Genomic DNA, 21,020 nt, shown 5'->3' with positions numbered 1-21,020 from the left:
ACAAAATAGATAATTTTGATTATATTAAGTCAAAAAGGTTTTGTACAAACAAAATACATACAAGATTAGAAGGGAAGCAATAAACTGGGAAAATATTTTTACATTCAAGGGTTCTGATAAAGACCTCATTTCTAAAATATATAGAGAATTAACTCAAATTTATAAGAATTCAAGCCATTCTTTAATTGATAAATGGCAAAGGATATGAACAGACAATTTTCAGATGAAATTGAAATCATTTCTAGTCATATGAAAAGTGATCTAAATCATTATTGATCAGAGATATGCAAATTAAGACAACTCTGAGATACGACTACACATCTCTCAGATTGGCTAAAATGACAGGAAAAGATAATGACGAATGTTGGAGGGGATGTGAGAAAACTGGGACACTAATACGTTGTTAGAATTGTGAATAGATCCATCCATTCTGGAGAACAATTTAGAATTAAGCCTAAAGGGTTTTCAAACTCTGCATATCCTTTGATTCAGCAGTAGGGCTTATATCCCAAAGAGATCTTAAAGGAAGTAAAGGGACCTACATGTGCAAAAATGTTTGTGGCAGCCCTCTTTGTAGTGGCAAGAAACTGGAAACTCAGTGGATGTCCATCAATTGGAGAATGACCGAATAAGTTATGGTATATGAATGTTATGGAATATTATTGTTATGTAAGAAACAATAAGCAAGATTATTTCAGAGAAGCCTGGAGAGACTTATATGATTCAGACCAATTTCTATGGTCTTGTGATGAAGAGACCCAGAGAGAGGACTGTGAACACTGAGTATGGTTCACAACATAGCATTTTCGCTCTTTTTGTTGTTTGTTTGCATCTTATTTTCTTTCTCATTTTTTTTCTGATTTGATTTGATTTTTCTTGTGCAGCAAGATAATTGTATAAATATATATGCATATATTGCATTGAACATATACTTCTACCATGTTTAACAAATATTGAACTCCTTGCCATCTAGGGGAGGGGTTAGGGGAATGGTGGAAAAATTGGAATACAAGGTTTTGCAAGGATAATGTCAAAGAATCATCCATGCATGTTTTTTTAAATAACTTTTTATTGACAGAACCCATGCCATGGTAATTTTTTTTACAACATTACCCCTTGCACTCACTTCTGTTCCGATTTTTCCCCTCCCCCAGATGGCAAGTAGTCCTATACATGTTAAATAGGTTACAGTAGATCTTAGATACAATATATGTGTGCAGAACCAAACAGTTCTCTTGTTGCTCAGGGAGAATTAGATTTAGAAGGTATAAATAACTCGGGAAGAAGAACAAAAATGCAGGCAGTTTACATTCATTTCCTAGTGTTTTTTCTTTGGGTGTAGCTGCTTCTGTCCATCCTTGATCAATTGAAACTGAGTTAGATCTTCTCTTTGTTGAAGAAATCCACTTCCATCAGAATACATCCTCATACAGTATTGTTGTTGAGGTATATAATGATCTCCTGGTTCTGCTCATTTCACTCAGCATCAGTTCATGTTAAGTCTCTCCAAGCCTCTCTGTATTCATCCTGCTGGTCGTTTCTTACGGAACAATAATATTCCATAACATTCATATACCACAATTTATTCAACCATTCTCCAATTGATGGGCATCCACTCAGTTTCCAGTTTCTGGCTACTACAAAGAGGGCTGCCACAAACATTTTGGCGCATACAGGTCCCTTTCCCTTCTTTAGTATCTCTTTGGGATATAAGCCCAGTAGAAACACTGATGGATCAAAGGGTATGCACAGTTTGATAACTTTTTGAGCATAGTTCCAAATTGCTCTCCAGAATGGCTGGATGTGTTCACAATTTCACCAACAATGTATCAGTGTCCCTGTTTTCCCACATCTCCTCCAACATTCCACGTTATCTTTCCCTGTCATTCTAGCCAATCTGACAGATGTGTAGTCATCCATACATGTTTTGAAAAATAAAAGCTTTAATTAAAACTAAACAAGAACAAATTTAATTTTGAATTCTAAATCTTCTTTCCCTTTCTTTTTCCTCACACATTGAGATGACAAGAAAAAAAGGCCTATTAGAAATATGTATACTCATACAAAATAAATTCAAACATTAGTTTTGTCCAAAAAGAAGAAAAGAAAATCTGTTTCAATCTATATTCTGAATCTGTCAACTCTTTATCTGAAGATAGAAATAATTTCATTATGAATCTTTTGGAATTGTGTTAGTTCCTAAGTCTTTCAAAGTTGATTACCTTTATAACGTTACAGTAATTGTATAAATTAATCTGATTCTGTTTATTTCACTTTGCACCAGTTCATCTAATACTTGCCAGGTTTTTTCCTGAAACCATCCCCTTCATTATTTCTTACTAATATTCAGTCACATTCCTATATCATAACTTCTTGAACCATTTTTTAGTTGATGGGCTTTCCCTCAGTTTTTAATTCTTTATTATCACAAAGGAATTGCTATAAATATTTTTGTACATGTGTGTCTTTTTCCTTCCTTTGATCTCTTTAAGATATAGACTTAGTATCAATATCACAGGGTCAAGGGGACACACAGTTTAATGGCTTTTTGGGCATCGTTCCAAATTGCTTTCTAGAATCATTGAACCAGTTTACTGTTCTAGCACTAGTGCATTAAAGAATCCATTTTTCTACAGCCCCACTAGCATTTGTCATTTTACTTTTTTGTCAACTTAGCCAGTTTGATGAGTGTGAGGTGATATTTCAGAGTTGTTTGAATGTTCATTTCTCTAATTATTGGTGGTTGAAAGCATTTTCTAAATGTGATATTGATAGATTGAATTTCTTCTGAAAATTGCCCATTCATATCTTTTGACGACTTATAAATTAGAGAATGGCTTTCATTTTTATAAATTTGATTCAGAGCTCTGTATACTTTAGAATTAAAATCTTTTTTTTCAAAGAAATTTGTTGTAAAGTTTTTTCTCCCTGCAATTTCCTGTTTCTCTTCTAATTTACCTACATTGGTTTTATATAAAACTTTTTTACATAAGCAAAACTTTCCATTTTACCTTCTTTGACTGTGTATCTGTTTTTTGGTCATGAATTCTTGCCCTATTCATAGATATCACAGGTAATTTTTTTCATGATCCTTTGACTTTCTTATAGAATTAGAATAGAATTCTATTCTATTCTATTCTGAATAGAATATGCAATAGAATTGCTATTTGTCCTTTGTTCTCAAAATCAGAGAGAGATGATGCCATGACATGTAAGTGAGTTGGATTTAAATGAGTGTGGGCTGTGCAAAGTCTCAGCTTCACTTTCTCCCCTACAGTCTTCTGCATCTAGTGGCAAAATATAGATCAAGATGACTGAAGATGGCCCTGGATTCAGTGGGAGACCTTGGCCTTTTAAAATTAAGATCTTTAACAGGTCTCAATTTGATTGAAGCATTGCCCATTCTGTGATGAAGACTAGGTAAAAACTAAGGCAAAGAATATGCCCTTTTACCAAGTCAAAAAAAACCCAGTAAAAAAGTAAGCATTGTTGCCCAACTGGCTGGTTCTTTTGGGTCCCCAGTGGGGCAGTTCTACTTACAGTGGTTGTTGTTTGTCTTTTCTTCTCATGGAGGACCATGACATCAGGGAGGTGTTACCATTACATGCAAATGAGTTGGATTTGAGTGAAGATAAGCTGTATAAAATGACCAATCTTACTTTTTTCTTCAGAGTCATCTGGGTCCCATGGCAAAACATAGATTGGGACTATTGGAGATGGCCCCAGATGTAATGGAAGACTTTGGAATGCTATTGTGCTATAAGAAATGAAGGAAAAAGGCAATTTCAAGGAGGCACAGAAATAGTTGTATGGACTGGTACTCAGTGAAGTGAGCAAAGCCAAAGAACAATCTACATAGTAACAACAATGTAAAGAAAAATAACTTTAAAAGAAGTAAAAGAGTTCTGATCAATGTAATAATTATCAACAGTTCCAGAATAATAACAGTGAAATGCACTGCCACCTTTTGATACAGAGAATGTAGACACTCATGATTCAGGAAGATGAAAAACATTTTTAGAGTTTGCTTGACTGTGAGTATTTATTATAGAGACTTTACTATTGTTTTTATTTACTGGAGGGAATGGTAGAGAGGTAGAAGAGACACAATGTGTTCTGCCAGCTCCCTAAATGAGATCAAAGGAAGGCCAAGGGGAATCACAGGTAATCAATATATCTTTGAGAGTTACATATCGAACTTATTATATAACCTAAAAGCATAATAATGATACTGGCCAGTGTGTATTTCCTTATTTTATTTAGCTCATTAAGTTCAGAATTTTAAAATAATAAATTTAAAAAAATGTTTTACTTGACTTTACTATCCAAGCTTTACTAAGCTAACAACTTATATCTCTCTTTTTTCCTAACAAACAAACCTCTAGAATAAGCTGTTTACAATTGTTGCCTGTACTTTCTTTCTCTCACTGTCTGGTCAGCCCCTTGAAATCTGATTTCTGATCATCTTACTCCGCTAATACTCTGCTTTACAAAGGTATCATGGATTCCTTAATTGACAAATCTGTTTGCCTTTTCTTAGTTCCCATCCATGTTGACTTCTTTGTGGGATTTGATACCTTTCTCTATATTTTCTTCCTAATTACTTTTGCTTTAGAGGGTTTTCATGAAACTTCCTTCTCTTGGTTCTTTTCTTGTCTGACACAAACCTTTCTTAGTCTCCTTTACTATATCATCTTTCATATTGCACTCTCAACAGGAGGTTTTTCCCAATGCTCTATCCAGAATACTCTTTTCTTTTCCTCTCTCTATACCTTTTCTTCCAGCCCGGTCAGCAGTGAACATCTATAAGCTGTCAATTTTCTGTCCCAGAATTGGTCAAGTATGAATCTCCATGCATCTAGAACCCTGAGCTGTTCTTACCCACCCCATCCCACCCACCATGAATCCCCGATCTCTAATAAGTCCAGCAGGAAGTTAGACAAGATGCCTCTCACTATCTTTCTTGCCAGTAGAAATCTGTCCTTGTCACTCCACTTATTCAGTAAACTTCAGTGACTCCCCAAACAATTCCAGGATCAAATATAAAATCTTCTGTTCAGTGTTGAAAACCCTCATGACTTATTGCTCTCCTATCTTTCAAGTTTTATATCTTACAAACTCTACCTCTTGTCCCCAGCTCCTAAATTTTCTGCACTGGTTTCCTTAGGAAAACAAGATAGTTCATCTCCTGATTCATGCTCTCTCTACTCATCTCTGCCTTCTTTTCTTCTTCAAATCCCAGTTAAAATTATATCTTCTACAGGAAAACTTTCCTGATCTCCCTTAATTTTCTCTATTAATTTATGTCTCTTATAAATCTTTACTTGTTTGCACATAGTTTTTGCATATTGTCTCTACTACAAGACCATGCTCTTAGCAAATCATTTCAAATACCTTTTTACAGTAGATCTTTTTTAAAATTTTGGCAAATTAATATGTTTTGAATTTAAACATAATTAAGATATTTAATTAGAATGGCTTCAATCTATGTTAATATTTATTCTTTATCTAATTTAATAGCCTGACTAGGATCATAGATATTTAAACCTGGAAGGAACTTTAGAAATCATAAATGCAGTTTTTTTCGGATGAGGAAACTGAGGCCCATATGATTAATCGATTTGTCCAAGTCCACAAAAAATAACAAGTACCAGGACTGGAATTAAAATTCAGGTCCTCTCACTTCAAATACAGTGTTTTTCAATTGCACCACCCAGCTTCCTAGTGAGTTGGCAACTAGTTGGTCTAGTCATTTTTCATCTTGAAAGAAGAAAATACTGTCATGAAAACTTTGCCATTCATCTGTATAACCCATGAGATTCAAGCAAATTCTGATGAATATAATAGTAATATACTCCATATTATGTTTGTTTTATTTTTGGAGGCAGTTGAAATTAAGTGACTTGCTAGAGACCCACTGATATTAAGTGTTGGGGACTAAATTTTAACTCAGGTCCTCCTGACTCTAAGGCTGATGCTTATCTACTGTGCCATATAACTGCCCCCTGTGCTCCATATTATTAGAATATGAATGAAATAATGAGTCAAAAAATTCATCATGGCATTTAATTCTTGCCAGCATTAGGTAAGATCCAAGAAGAAGCAATGTATATAGCCCTTAAAAAGAATGAAAAATGGGGAAAGATATGTTTGAAGAGAGATATGGTTTCAAATAAATGATAATTTTCAAGTATTAAGTAGACTCATGTATTGGTATAGTCTTAAAGGTAGTAATTTAGTTCACTATTGTTCAATTGCAGTGAAGTACAAAAATAATTTTAGTATGACTTCTGAAATAGCATTTTTATTTTTATAGTTAGACTAGTTGGTTATTCACTTAGTAAATTGCAAAGGCATAGAGACAATGCAAAAAGCAATGCAATCAAGATATCTTCTTCTGATTACATTGTCTCTCTACAACTGCAACTTGAATGAAATATATTGGCCTTAGAGTTCTGTAATGTTTTTAAGTAGACAGAGGTCTCTGTTTAGTACATTTATTTGCAATGACAGATCTTAAATGTTGAATTATTTGATCAGTAAAGAGACAAAAAGGCACCATGTTTATATACTTAATGGTAAAAAAAAATCCAATAACCAAATATCATTCTATTTAGAAATGATGTATTTATTTGATTCCTCAATTATAGAATCAGTCTAATTCCTTCCTTAAAAAAAAGAAATTAAGTGCAAAACTTGTGTTCATTAGTACTTTGAGGACTCTTGTGTGGATAGTATTGAAGTAATTATTGGGTCACTAAGGGTGAAGCCAGGAACAAGTGAATATCTTAAAAGCATATACCTATAATATTTAGCTCTTGGTTCAGTTGTTTAAGTTGCATGTAACTTGAACATTTTGTTAATAATTTATTTAGTCAAAATTTTAAATGTTATAGACTTTAAATTACCATTAAAGATAGGTAATGCTATAGTTCTTTGGTAATTTGATAGTATCAATACTTATGGACAGTTTAACCTTGAATATGCAGAACTGCTCTCTGTTGTAGAATCTTAAAAGACCATTTTTTCTTTAATAAATCAAAAGTGTAATTTAAAATGTTTCCTAAAAAATTTCAGCATTATTATTTCTCAAGTGCAGGCAATTCTTGACCTATAAATATTTACACAATATTCATACATAGTCTGACCTGCCATGCTTCAACTTCTTCCTTCCCATTCCTCCATTAATGCTCCACCCAAATGAGTTTCCTCCCCTTCCCTCTCCTCTCATCTTCTTTTCTTTTTCTTTTTTGGCAGATGCTCTGAAACTTATTTATTTATTTTAAAAGACAACAATAATTTATATTATTAAACAAACCAAAAAGCTTAATGAACTTCCTCCCAAAACCTAATGGTGAGTGAAGGAATCAGCTAGGAAATATGATCAATGTTTTGTCTCTAGTTTTAAGAAAGCTATTGTGGAAAACCAAAAATAAAACTTGGAGCTTTTAGAAAATGGAAGGTTTAGAAGTCCTGAAAAAGGTGGCGCAATGGATAGAGCACCAGCCCTGAGTTCAAATCCTGCCTCAGACACTTGACACTTCCTAGCTGTGTGACCCTGGGCAAATCACTTAACCCCAATTGCCTCAGCAAAAAAAAAAAAAGTACTGAAAAGGAAGATGAAATAAAAAGAAGAGCAATACTGTATGTTGTTTGCTTGTGCTGAAGCCCTTGCCCAAAAATATCTTAAGAGGTTTTTGCCTGAGTTCTTTGTATTTCATTTTGTTAGGTTATTTAAAATTTTGTGAATGACTCACTCAGAGTGTATTTATAAGAATCCTTTTAAGGGTACATATACTTCTAGGAAAATTAAGGAACAACTAACTAATTTATTCCCATATTAGTGAGTTCTTTTGGAACTTAAAAGATACATAATTGCTGAAATATTGTCAGTCTTTGAAAGACTGTGGAGTACACAGTGGTGCTTTAGGATGAAATAAATAAATGTATCAATTTTGAAAAAAAAAAGAAGAGAATGGATTCTACAAACAATAGGAAAAGGAGCTTAACTTTTAATCTTTGCAAAATTCTGGAAGCTTTTTTTGATAGAAATATATTTTATTGATATTCATTTTAACAGCAATTCAAATACAAATGCTGAAATACCTCATTAAAAGAACTATGCTTGTTAAATAAACAAATTGGACTTCAATTTTTTTTAAATTAGGCTATGCATTTCATTTGTTCAGTTTCAGAAAAATGAAGTGTTTCACATAAGTTAATTTTCTGGATAATTGAAGTTCACCATATTACCATATCAATTTAAAAAATTTAACCACTTTAGTTAGCATATTTCTAAAACCATATCATATATTTCCCCAACCTCTTAAACAGTATACTTAACCCTTTTATTGACTTAGGATCATAATGATGCACATGAATTATTACAATAATTGACTGAAACTAAGGAAGAATATCAGCACAATTATTAAGGTTTGCAGGATCATTTATCTTTAAATGGTAATTTTTTCTAGTTCTGTATACTTTAATATTATCTATGTTATATGCGTGGGTCCCAAATAAGTAAATAGGTTTTGAATGAGAGTATGAGGAGATTTCCAGTGAATAAAATATATGAACTTATGGACCTTTTGACATCTGTTTTATCAGCTCAGAAAGATCTTTTCATTTTTCTCCACCCCCCAACCTTTTTTTGTTGTTGCTTACTGCCAATTTCTTGCTGCTCTTCTCGATGGTTAAGGTTGCTGCATAGTCGGCTTTCAAGTAAGTGAGTTATTACAGTATCCGTATCAGTAAAACAGTGTTAGTATGGACAGGTTTTCTTTAGCCACCATAAAAAGAGCTTCTATAAATAATTATGTAAATAATTTTGGACAAATGGATTTTTTTTTTTTTTTTTTTTTTTTTTTTTTTTTTTTTTTGCAATAGTTCTTTCAGAGTTTAGCTGAAAATGGGAACAGAGATTAAGGATGACAGTGCAGATAGTAGGATTTAGTGAAGATTTTTGTTTGGTTTTTAAAGACTGGGAGACCCAGAGAATTAGGAAGGAATGAATAGACAAAGAGAGATTGAATATTAGTGAGATATAGAGGAAGTGATGGGATAATCTGCTGATGAATTCAGGAAGGAATAAAATAAAAGGTATTATCTACTGAGATTGATTTTAATTAGAAGGATGATTTCTTCATCAAAAATTAAAGTGAGGGAGATTTTGGATAATGCTGTCAGGGGAATAAGAGAAGAAAAGAGGAGGAGAGAGAGGTCATAATGAATAGCCTCAAATTTTTGGTGAGATATGAGTCAAGGGTCCTGTATTGAGAAGGCAGGGAAGGTTCAGAATAGCTATGAACGATGACATTTTCAGCAAAAATGTTTTACTTTGCTTATGACCAGAAATATCTTATTAGTGAATATTTCATTAAGGCAAACCAACACTAAGGAATTCCTTTTTATTGAAGAAAACTAAAGTATAATGTAATAAGCTAATAATCCAGTTTCACAATTCTTTAAGTCTTTATAGATTTCATTTAACAACAATGAAGGACAGAAATCATGTAAGATATAAAGTTCTTTTTAAAATGTCTTATAAATTTAGTACCAAAAACTCAAATAAAAATACATTAAGCCATAAACTGGAGCATTTTTAAAGAACATATATTAATTTTAATCATTCTTTATATGTAAAATATAAAATTTTTTTGCTACTATTCTTCATTTTAATCACTATATTGCTTTCCTATTTCTTCATATTTTTATTTATAAAAACCTTCAAAATCCTTAGCTATCAACAAAAACCTGGTAGAAGAACTATTTGCAAAAATTCTTCTATTCAAAAAATTGATACTTTCCTTGTGTAGGAATAATTTTGGCTTTAGAAATTAAATACGATGTATATAATTACTTTTGCCTATAAAATTTATAACAGTGTCTGGGAAATTAAATTTTTATTTTAATTAGACCTTTCATAGGGAAGGGAAGAATATATGTGTGTGTGTATATACACACACAAAAAAAACAAACAAAAAACAAAGGAGATCACTGTTATGATTTCTGAGGAAGACTACAGCTTGTTCTTTTATCTGTTTGAACAGGAAGGTTTCCAAGTGTGAAATCACTCTTTCTAAATGTTCTGTAAATCTTAGTGATCTGGTAAATGACCTACGTAGTTAATTGCCTTTTTGGTACCAACAGCAATAAGTAATCTATAGCAACAATCCTTTTACAGCTTAATAGGAATACTCTATGCAGGGAAAAAAATACCAACAAGTTAAATAAATTTAGGCTTTTGCTTTTGTGTATTTACTCTGTTTCCAGTTGGTTAAATTTTCAGTGTTTTTCATGTTACAAGTATTAGAATAGCTTTAGCTTTTTTTTTTTTTTGATAGAGCATATCTCCCTAAATTGGCATTTTTATGGTACATTTAGAGTCAGGTCTTTAAAAAATTCTAAGTAAAACTTATCATTTTAAAATAAACTTTCATTTTGTCCATGGTAAACAGTTTATTTTTCTGTATAAAATAGAAGTGGAACATGTTATGATTCTCAGGCTTCAAATAACAGAAATGATTTTTAAAATAAATATTCTTATCTGGTCTTTTACATTGAAAAGATAATTTCATAATTAAACATTCACAGAAAAAAAAAGACTATTTTAAAAAATTTTCACATCTGGTAAAATAAAAATTAAATGAGATTTTTATGCCAATATTTAAGAAATTAATTTGTATTATATTTTAAATATACATGTTGAATGTTAACCATGTGCTCAGTGTTATAGGTTTTACAGAGTAAATGAGTAGGGCATGGTCCTTATTCCCAAGGAGATTTCAGTCTAATAAAAATGCATTAATATGTGATTTAGAATCTTATGAGCACCACTTGCCTTATGCAGCTCTCCCTCCCTCTTTAGAATCCTTTCCTTCCCCTTAGAGTCTCTCCCCCTTTCTTAAACCTTTCCCCTACTATTTCTGTATTCCCTTCTATTTTTCCTACCTCTTCCCTTTTTGCTTTTCCCCTCCCACTTTTCAATGAGGTGGGAGAAGTTTCTCTGTAAATCAAATATATCTAATATTTTCTCTTTGAGTGTTTGATTTAGAATCATAAAATTTTGAACTGGAAAGGGTACAAAAGGCCTTTGAGATTTTTGTAGTCTAACTCATTTCTGGGTTGTGGAAACTTATATTTTTATTTGGCTACCAAAATGTAAAAGTAACAACCATTCTCATCTCACAGATATATTCTTGTGAATATCCCATCCCAACTTCTAAGGGACCAAAAAATGAAACTACAACCTTAGTATATTCTGAGATATTTATAAAGGTGAAAGAGAACAGCTGTATCTTACAGACTCATACTTTGGGTAGGCATTAGTCTATAATTGAGAGAATTGTAGATTTTTAGTCTTCTCTTAACTCTGCAACAAACTGTTATCTCAAGCTAGTCACTTAACCTTTCTGCCTGTACTTCCTAATTTGTAAAATGAGAGTTCTGTTTTGACAGCATTAAATTTTAAAATTTTAGCAAAAATTACATTTTAAACTTCAAATGATAAATAATAAAACTCATTTAAACTTTTAGCTTGACAGTTGTATAGTAATCCATAGTGTGAAGGATTTCTTTAAAATTTAGATGGATTTGTGATTGTATCTATGTTTGTATTTTTTAAGTGCAGATTATAATTTATCCATGCCTGCTCCTCTTGTACTCTTATAAATCTGCTACAGGGGATGTACTAAAAGTTCTAGATACTAACTTTTCTTTAGTTCTCTTTTCTTGTGGCTACCTATGTGGAATGTAGACTGTCCATGAGTAATGCTCAGGGATATGGTGAAGCCAGCTTTCACCATTGTTAATTTTCAGGGTGACCATTTACACTTTGGAAATTAGTAAACACTACAAATCAGATTATGATTTATTGTTTTGTTAATTACCAAAACTTGAGAAAATGATGTGGAAATGTTAATAATGAAGATGTACTGGTTGTCTTCCCAGTTGGAATGTGAGATCTTTAAGGGCAATGGCTGATTTCCTCTCCTCTTTTCTCATATGCACTGTATTTAGTCCACAGTAGGTACTTAGTAAATGCTTGTTGACTGACTAGATGAGCTCTAAAAATGTAGAAAGGCAGTTTTATAATTTTATCTCAATTAATATAACAGAATATAGTCTTGTTTTTCTTAATTTTCTGTAGATCAAACCAGATTTATCCATTTCAAAGTTATTAAGCTTGTTTTATTAAAATATTAACTTTCTGAAATAGACATTTTCTTTTTCTTTTTAACTCATTACCTCACTTGATACTTACAACAATCTTATGAAGTACTGATATTATCTCTGTTTTTAAAGATGGAGAAATTGAGACAGAAAGATTAAGTAACTTGTTAATGAGTGTAAGAAACAAAATATCTTACCAAGAACTCTACTTACTGATTCACTGATGCATACAAGAAAGGTTTATTTTACATCCTTGCAAGAATGGGTGCCTAGGTTACTTTTGAAACAGCAGACATTGCTTTATTTCCTATCCTGAAACTCAAGACCTTCCCTAGATTCTCCATTAATTGGGTATTATAGAAATTACAGAATGTGAATCTATTCCTCATCACAGAGCCAGTCCTTTCCCCCAAGGAGCTTACATTCTTATGGTGAAAAATAACCTGAGAAGAGTAAGAGGACAAAGTTCAAAGGTTTCTTTTTTCACATCTAAGACCACCACCCCTGATTACAAAAGCCAGTTCCTGTCCTCAAAGAGCTGTTATTTTTATTAGGGGAAGATAATCTGAGGAGGCAAAGTACAAAGGACTCCTGTTCAAATTTAAAATCTCTACCGGATTATTCTTTGATGCCCTTGTGGGTTTTAATTTTCTAATTTAAATTTTATTTTTATTTTTATAATTCTGTGGAAACTAAATCCCCATCCATTCCTCACATAAGTACCTGAGGCAGGATTTAAATTTTACTTGCCTTTACTGCAAGTCTCACACTCTATTCTTTTAAAAAATGTTTTCTTAATAATTTTTGTGTTTACTATCATTGTTCCTTTCTAATAATCCCTTCCTGTCTACCTTACTCCCAAGTCCTCTTTTGTAAATAAAGTATTAAGTGCTTACTATGTGAGTATGAGTGTTTACTTTTTTGTTTTGTTTTGTTTTGTTTTTGAGAGTAATGTTCTTCACTTGCTCAAGCTGGAAGTATATCCTGAAAACTCATGTGTTTGCCCCACTCTAATTAGTATGGCAGCTTTGTTGAGGTTCAGAAAGAACCCCAAAAGGATGGGATTGCAGGCCACTGTCATGAGGTGTCTCAAAAGAACTTGCAGTCTTGAACCCATCTCCAAGTCAAGGGGCAAAGTTTATTGTAATTGTAATACTAATAGAAGTGGGCAAAGTTCCAAAAGAATTTAGCAAAAAACCAAGAGCAAGAAGGTAAATTTATAGAACAGTTAGACCAGCATTTCATATTACTTATTTGCTAATTTTATGGCTTTCAGAAAGGTTTGAGGGGTGGTCTATTCACTATTATCTCAGGAACTTGGTTATCATTGACCAATAGATTATCTGTCTGTCAATCAGTAATGTTTGTAAAACTATTCTAAGGCCAGAAGATTTTAGAATCATTGACAGATTATCAGAATAATAGCACTCTAAGGTCAGAGAGTCTCAGGATCAGTAAAATATCTTCCCTAAAATCTAAGGGAAGAAATATTATATTCCTAGGCCAGAAGACTTTTATAAATCATTGACGGACAGATTGTTAGAACAATAGTACTTTAAACTAGGGGGGACCTTGGAATCACTGATTCTAAAGCCAGAAGACTTTAGAATCATTGACATTGTTAGAACAGAAGTATTCTAAGGTTGGGAGTAGTGGGGACCTTCTTACTGCTATTTCCCCTAAAAGCTATACCCTATCAGCTTCAAATGACCCCTTTTATCACCTGGGCTGCTTTGTCCCTCCTTAATCTGGTTGCTCTCTGGCTCTTATTAATGCTGAACTTAATGTGGACACCCACTTACTTAGTCTGCTATTGCTCAAGAGATCTATGTGATTCAGCCTTCTAGGTAATAGGAATTATAGGACTGTTTCAGTATTTTGGTCTGGATGCTTGTGAAACCTCAAGTTGATACAGATTTTTTGAAACTGTCCACAGCTATACCAATAGTGTTTTCACAATTAAGCTAGCTTTGGCTTTTTTTTCTTCCACATTTCATCTTTGGCAGTTTAATAGGTATAACCCAGAATTGTCTTAATTTAATTACCTTAAAAATGAATTTAGTTGCCAGAGTCATTTTTTGTTTATGTCAACAGATTCTGGAACTTTTCAAAGCCTGATCCTCTTCTAGAAACAGTGGAGCATCATACAGAATTTACATGTGGCTTAGATCTAAGTCTGCATAGCCCTACTCAGGTAATGGATGTGATATATTTTCCTTTTTTTCCCCTATGATAATAAATTATCTTAACAAGGTACAGGTTGTGATAGCTACCATCATTGACAACTATTAAGTAAATGCCATGCCTTCAGGAAGATTCTAGCAAAACAGTAAACAATTTGCTCAATCCATGAATTAAAAAATGGGTGTTTTTATTCATCATCTGGAAGAAAGTTTGAATTAGCAAAAAGAAAATGAAGGAATTTATGGTTTTGTCAGTTGGGTTACCCAGTCAACTATTATAAGTCATAATCTCTCCATAAGTAGGTAATCTCATGAGTTTTTACAGTTAAAAAAGACCAAACCTGCATAAAAACTTTGAAGCCCCAAAACATAATAGAGAAAAACATAAAATGTAAACATGAGGGAGTAGTCATAAGGGACTAAACAAGGATAACCTATGTACATTCTACTGTGAAGAGATGATATACATTTTCCTTTACATTTCTTTCATTATCTAAGATCATAAAAGAAGTTCAATTAGAAGAGAGACTAGAAATAGTTCTGTAATGTTTTTATTATTTTAAAAGAAAAATGGAAAGGAAGAAAAAAGGAATACACTGAAGGGTGGAAGGAAGGAGAGGAAAGGAAAGTTGGGGGGAAATTATTGCATAATGATTTGAATGTGCAAATAGAAATCTATACAAATGTGGAGGAAGAAATGGGGATGTCAGCAACACTTAAGCTGGATATAGAAATACATGTTTACTTGACAGGGAAATAGTAGGGGAAAGAGAAAGAGCTTAGATTAGGAAAGTGACAAATCAAAGCAGTAAGTGGCTTGCTCCGGGTTAGGGGAAGTGTTAAGTATCTGGATTTGAATTGAGGTCCTCCTGATTCTAGCGCTGGGTGCTTTATCTACTGTGCCATCTAGCTGCCTTGGAAATGACAAGTCTTAAACAGAACAAACTTACTCAGGAGGATGAATTTCAAAGAGGGTCTTAAAGAAAAGAAAAATTAGAATATGAATTAATTATTGGACTCTTCTAAAGGAAAGAGAAGAGAGGCAACAAAGCAGAAGATTATATCAAACCTAGAGCTTTGATACTAATCTTACTTCTCTCTCCCCAAGCTGTGAGGAGGAGACAGGGAAAAAAAATAGAAGAAATCTAAGAAAATAGGATATATGGAAGTGAACAACTAATAATTATTTGTGAATTCACTTATAAAATAGAAAAGGATAGCAAAATGGATTATTAGGTATGCACTTGAAACAGAAAGAGGCACAAAATTAAAATAAGAGCCTAAAGCAAAGGCTCTGATGCGGCAACTGAAGTTTAAAAAAAAGGTATATCAATAATGACCTTAGACAAAGGAATAGCAAGTATAAACTTAACAAAAGGATAAATAGGGAAACTACATTTTGCTAAAATGGTACCCACCGATATTTAATAAATATCACTATTGAACATATGTGCCCTTAATGGCAGAGCATCTAAATACTTAAAGGAAAAGTTAAGTAAGTTACAGGAAGAAATAGATAGTAAAAGTATAATAATAGAGGCTCCAAATTTACCCCTTCTAAGAGCTAAATAAAAACTAGCTAAAAACATAAATTAAAAATACTTAAATAGAATTTTAGAAAAATTAGATGTGATAGATCATAGATGATAACTGAATGAGATTAGGAAAGAGTATATCTATATTTCTCAGCTCTTTATGGCATCTTTACAAAAGTTGACCCATGTATCAATGCACAAAACTTCCCAAACATGTAGAAAACAAAAATGTTAAAATCATCTTTTATAGACCACTATTATATACAATAAGGAGCTGCTAAAGAAATATAAAATTTAGAAGTAAACTACATCATAGACTTCTCATAAATGAATATGAGAAATATCTTTAAACAAACAAGAGTTAGAGGAAATTACAAAAGAGATAATAACTTTATTTATTGGAACCTGAAAAACTTCAGTTCAGGCAAATTAATGTACCTAGGATAAGAAGAGAAGTGGTTGATTAGGAGAAAAAAATATTTTATATCAAATTTTTCTGATTTGTCCAAGATATCTAAATAATTTGTGTCTGTGAATATTTATATAGGGCATGTATATGTATATGTGTGTATGTAGATATGAATATATATTTCTCAACATTCCTGCATTTAACTTCCTAACTTCAAGCATTCATGAGATTTTATTAGTAACCTTATTTTTAATTTTTCATTGGCAACTATACACATTTCCAGTCATACTCTGTAGGAAAAAAAAAAAAGGAGAGGTAAAATGCATGCAGATTTGTGAAGTGGCTGGTGTGCTTCTAGGTACATCACTGGTCTTATTTATCCGACTGTTATAAAGAGCTCCCTGTCCATGCATTGTATATTTTCATTGTTTGTCTATAAAACTATAAAACTCAAGTTTTATATTGTCCCTAAACATACACCTCCAATTATGCCCCCAAAGCATACTGCAAGTCTTTTAGGCTCTAAGCCCAAGTGTGTAAAGTCATAAGGCTCAAGTGAGAATAAAATATGTTAAACTTCTGCGGGAATGTCTGCAGCCACTGTCAGCCATGAATTTGATATTAATGAATTAATGATTCGTTATAGTCACAAAAAGAAGGAAGATATTTGTAAAAGTTTACATAGACATATTTATATTAAAAATCTGATGCAAAAGATTTTTTTTCTAAACAACCACTTTTCTTTTTGTCTAAATAGATGAATTTTTCCTCAATATGGTAAAAGATATCTAAAATCAAGAGCACACATCACCTGTAAAAATAAATAAATAAATGAACTAAAGAACTTTCCATTAAAAGTGAAGGGAACATTTATTAAGTGCCTGATAGGTGCCAAGTACTTTGCTAAGTGCTTTGCAGATATCTCATTTGATCTTCACAACAAACCTGTGACATACATAATGCCATGATCCTCACTTTACAATTGAGAAAATTGAGGCAGAGAGAGGTAATTTGCCCAGGGGCACAGAACTAATATGTCTGAGGTAGATTTGAACTAAGTTGTTTCTGATTCTAGAATGAGTGTTGTATCGACTAAGCCATTTAGTTGCTTCTCAGGACCATCTCCAGTTGTCCTGATCTGTATTTTGCCATTGGACCTAGATAGCTCTAGAGGGTAAAGTGAGGCAGATGACCTTGCACAGCCCTCCCTCACTTAAATCCACTTCCCTTACATGTCATGGCATCATGACCTCCCTGACGTCATGGTCCTCTTCAAGAAGGAAGAACAAACAACAGTAGTTGCTTCTAGTGAATTTAAAAACCATTTAGTTGAATGGTGTTTCTGTATCTTTAAAAATATAGCTTGACCAGTCCCCAAAGAAAAATATGTCAGAAAATATATTGCCCTCCCATTATAGAGATCAGGAACTATAAAGATTATTATATATACTATCAGTCTCAATTATGTGGTTGGTTTTTCAACTGCTTTTTCCCCCTCTTTAAAATTAATTTTTCTTTTTTAAAAATAGGTCTTATGATATTGTTTATTGAAGTCATTCAGAGCCCTTAAAGAGATCCATATAATAAATTACTGCTTATACTCACTTGTAGGAAAAACATGGTCATTGCAAATAGTTATTTGTACTTGCTTGCATAAAAAACCAACAACTTTATAACTCAGTTTTTTTCCCTTTTTACCTTAGAATAATATTTACTCTTCAGCTGCAGTAATCTGTTCAGGCCAGGTACTGACATAAGGCATTTTCTCAGATTTGGGATGAACAGTGCTTTCTTTATATAGGAAAATTTGATTTATTTAGAGAAAGTTCTTTCTTATTTCACTTCTTCATTTAAGTCATTTAGCTCCTTTCTTCCCTCCTATTTTCTGAAGCCAGAGCTAGTCAGTTCAGTGATTTACAAGTAGTTTTTTTTTCTCTTGAGAAAGTTGTAGCACCATTAGAAGAACTGTAGTGAAATCCTGCTAACAAAATTTAGCAGGTTTGCTAAATTTTTTTGCATTTGTTTTAAATGTTATATTCATAGTAATATGGTAAAAGCTTTATTTATGGATATTAACAAATTTCTCTAATTATTGGGGGGGGGCTTTGCATATAAGAAGTTATAAGATAGACTATTAAATTCATTTAGCAACCAGATATTTACATTGTATAGGGCAGTGAAACAGGAAACAAAGATTTTCTGATGAATATTTTACATTGGATGAATAATAATATCACACATATAGGGAAAGGACAAGAAAAATGTACATAAAGCAAAAGTAAGTAGCTGTGATTTCTGTGGCTCATGTCAGGGAAAATAGATTATGTTAAGTTCTTTAAATGGCAAGTGTGAATTTATCTTTTTCAAAAAAACTGTTCTCCCTCCTTTTTAAGAATAAAGGCAACTAGTATGGGATTCAAGAGACCTGAGATCCAATCTTGCCTCTCAGTCTGTTTTATGTGTTATTGACAGTTTAACTCATCTGTGCCTTAATATCCTTTATAAAATGAGACTGTTGCTGTGGATGATATCAGAGATCTAGAGTCTGTAATCAGTGGAAGCTACTGGTTTAATATCATATTCCTCCCAAGTGAATATATTTTGATTAAATTAAATGGGTTCTTTATTTCTGAAGTTTTAACAGGGAAATAATAAGATTTGTCACAGCTGGGAGATCTCCCATGTAACTTTCAGCTTTTATGATACTACTTGTCACAGATAAAATACTTCAGAGACAGGGAGCAATGAACATATTATGCAAATAGTAAAATATTATATAACATTTCACATAATATACAAGTAATATATATTTTATGTAACATATTAAGCATCATCACAATGTTAATTAAATATCATAAGTTTTGTATTGCAAATGCAAAGAGATAGATTAGAAGAGAGGGGAGATAAAAGTATTTATTTTGTGGAATAAATGTAAAGCACAGATGGCCACAGTTCCAAATACTAAAGAAAAAAAATGGGCATTTAACATGAGGCAATAGAAAAAGATGCACTAGTTCAAGTAGGATGTTAGTAAAATAAAGGTGATTCTAATTACCATATAGAATGTATATTTTCCACCAAAGCCATAAGACCAAAAATGCAGAATCAAATTCTAAAAGTATTTATTTGTTTTTGTGAATAGACAACAGAAAGGTGAACAATGAGAGCCATCTGGCTTTCCTAGTCTTTTTGTCCAGTAGACTGTATAGGAAACAAGACATATTTTGTTCCTTTATATATCATCTGTCTTAGATTGGACACATAGAAAAACTAGGTTTTGCCATAATTGAGATAAAGTTAAATCATTAATTTAGCCACTGAATGACACTTTCTTGGCAGTCTGGGGAAACACTTGGTCATGGGTCATTTCTTTATTGGGGCTCATATTTTTTGTTTTTGATTCTCTTGCACCTTATGTACTACCTGGCACAGAGGAAGCACTTTACAAATGCTGCTTTATTAATCATTTGTTTAAACTCTTAATTGATCAGACCAGCTATCTGTGTAGTCAGGTGAATTTTGTGTATCTGAAATCTATGTGGGGAGGGTAAAACTTTGTTTTTATTAAAAATATCATTTTTCTTTATATTAAAAGATAATGCTATTGACAAAATAGGTACCAGAAATAGTTTCTGCTTTGCTGCCATTTTAAAAATATCTAAATAAATTTATTACATTAATATTTCTTCTAACTTAAATTTTTGTGTCTTCTAGGTAGCTGACTGTGCTTGGGATGAAACTGTGAAGATCTATAACCCAACTTGTCTTACGATCTCACCTTAGGAAGAATTCTCCTGCTGAAAGGCAGGACACCAAGAACTAATAAATTAACTATTGATAACATTTTGACATTCTTTATATTATAAGGATTTTCAACTTTATAAGTGATTAGTAATTAAATGAGTATAGTAAATACAAACTTTAGTTAGTTATTTGGGCCCATTGTGCATATTAAATTTCCTACATTTGTGAATTTGGTGTAATTCCTACATGAATTATGGTGTTTCTTACAATATATGCTAAGATATAATCTCTGTGTTGTAAAATACATAAAATAAAAAGAATCATTTGGTTGAATTTAAAGTGATATATTTTATTTTTGTGTCACATTTTTCATAAAACATGACTAATGCTCTTAATAATATCTTAATAAATTGCTTCTCTAAACTATTACTATAAATACAGAAAAAGGATTATTTTTCTTATATACATTAATGTATGTGTATGTATCCATATCCATATATTTATAGTAGCAGGAAAGTTCACTGTAAGTTAAATTTCAAAGAATGGTGAAATACTCTGAAAATGTGAAAATCAAGAAATCCTTACCTATACAATTCAACACATTTTCATTATACTCCTATCACTGTAAAGCTCTAGAGAGACAAATATGAGAAAAGGAAAGGTTCTTGTTTTCAAGAAGTTTGCATTTCAGTGAGAGACATATACAACCACAATACAAGTTAACGTAAGACTTTATTTCCACAATAAGTATTCTAGAACTCCCCTCTTTTTCCACTCTTCCCACTTAACCTTAAACTTAAACTAATACACTTAAGCTTACTGCAAATAATCCAGCCCCCTTTTTTAGTGAAAAGATTTCAGTCATTGGATAGGAGCTCCCTCAGTCAATTCTCCATACCTCAGATTGAATGATGTAACTATTCTCTCTTTGGCCACAAAACAAGAGATATCCCTCTTCACTAAGTCTAGTTCCTC

At 32.3% G+C, this 21,020-nt stretch overlaps 1 protein-coding gene across 1 annotated transcript in view; it reads left to right on the top strand.

Annotated features, from left to right (window-relative positions):
- Window positions 1–20,384, top strand: part of PEX7 (peroxisomal biogenesis factor 7) — a 77,912-nt gene extending 57,528 nt beyond the window's left edge. The window contains exons 9-10 of the mRNA XM_003769489.4: window positions 14,269–14,368; window positions 20,016–20,384. Of these exons, the coding sequence (XP_003769537.1) occupies window positions 14,269–14,368; window positions 20,016–20,084 (169 nt within the window). The 3' untranslated portion in view covers window positions 20,085–20,384. The remainder of the gene's footprint in view (window positions 1–14,268; window positions 14,369–20,015) is intronic.
- The last annotated feature ends 636 nt before the right edge of the window (window positions 20,385–21,020 follow it).

The sequence above is a fragment of the Sarcophilus harrisii genome, chromosome 4, assembly GCF_902635505.1.
Source record: "Sarcophilus harrisii chromosome 4, mSarHar1.11, whole genome shotgun sequence".
Classification (NCBI taxonomy): domain Eukaryota; kingdom Metazoa; phylum Chordata; class Mammalia; order Dasyuromorphia; family Dasyuridae; genus Sarcophilus; species Sarcophilus harrisii.
This window is presented reverse-complemented; position numbering and strand designations above follow the sequence as displayed.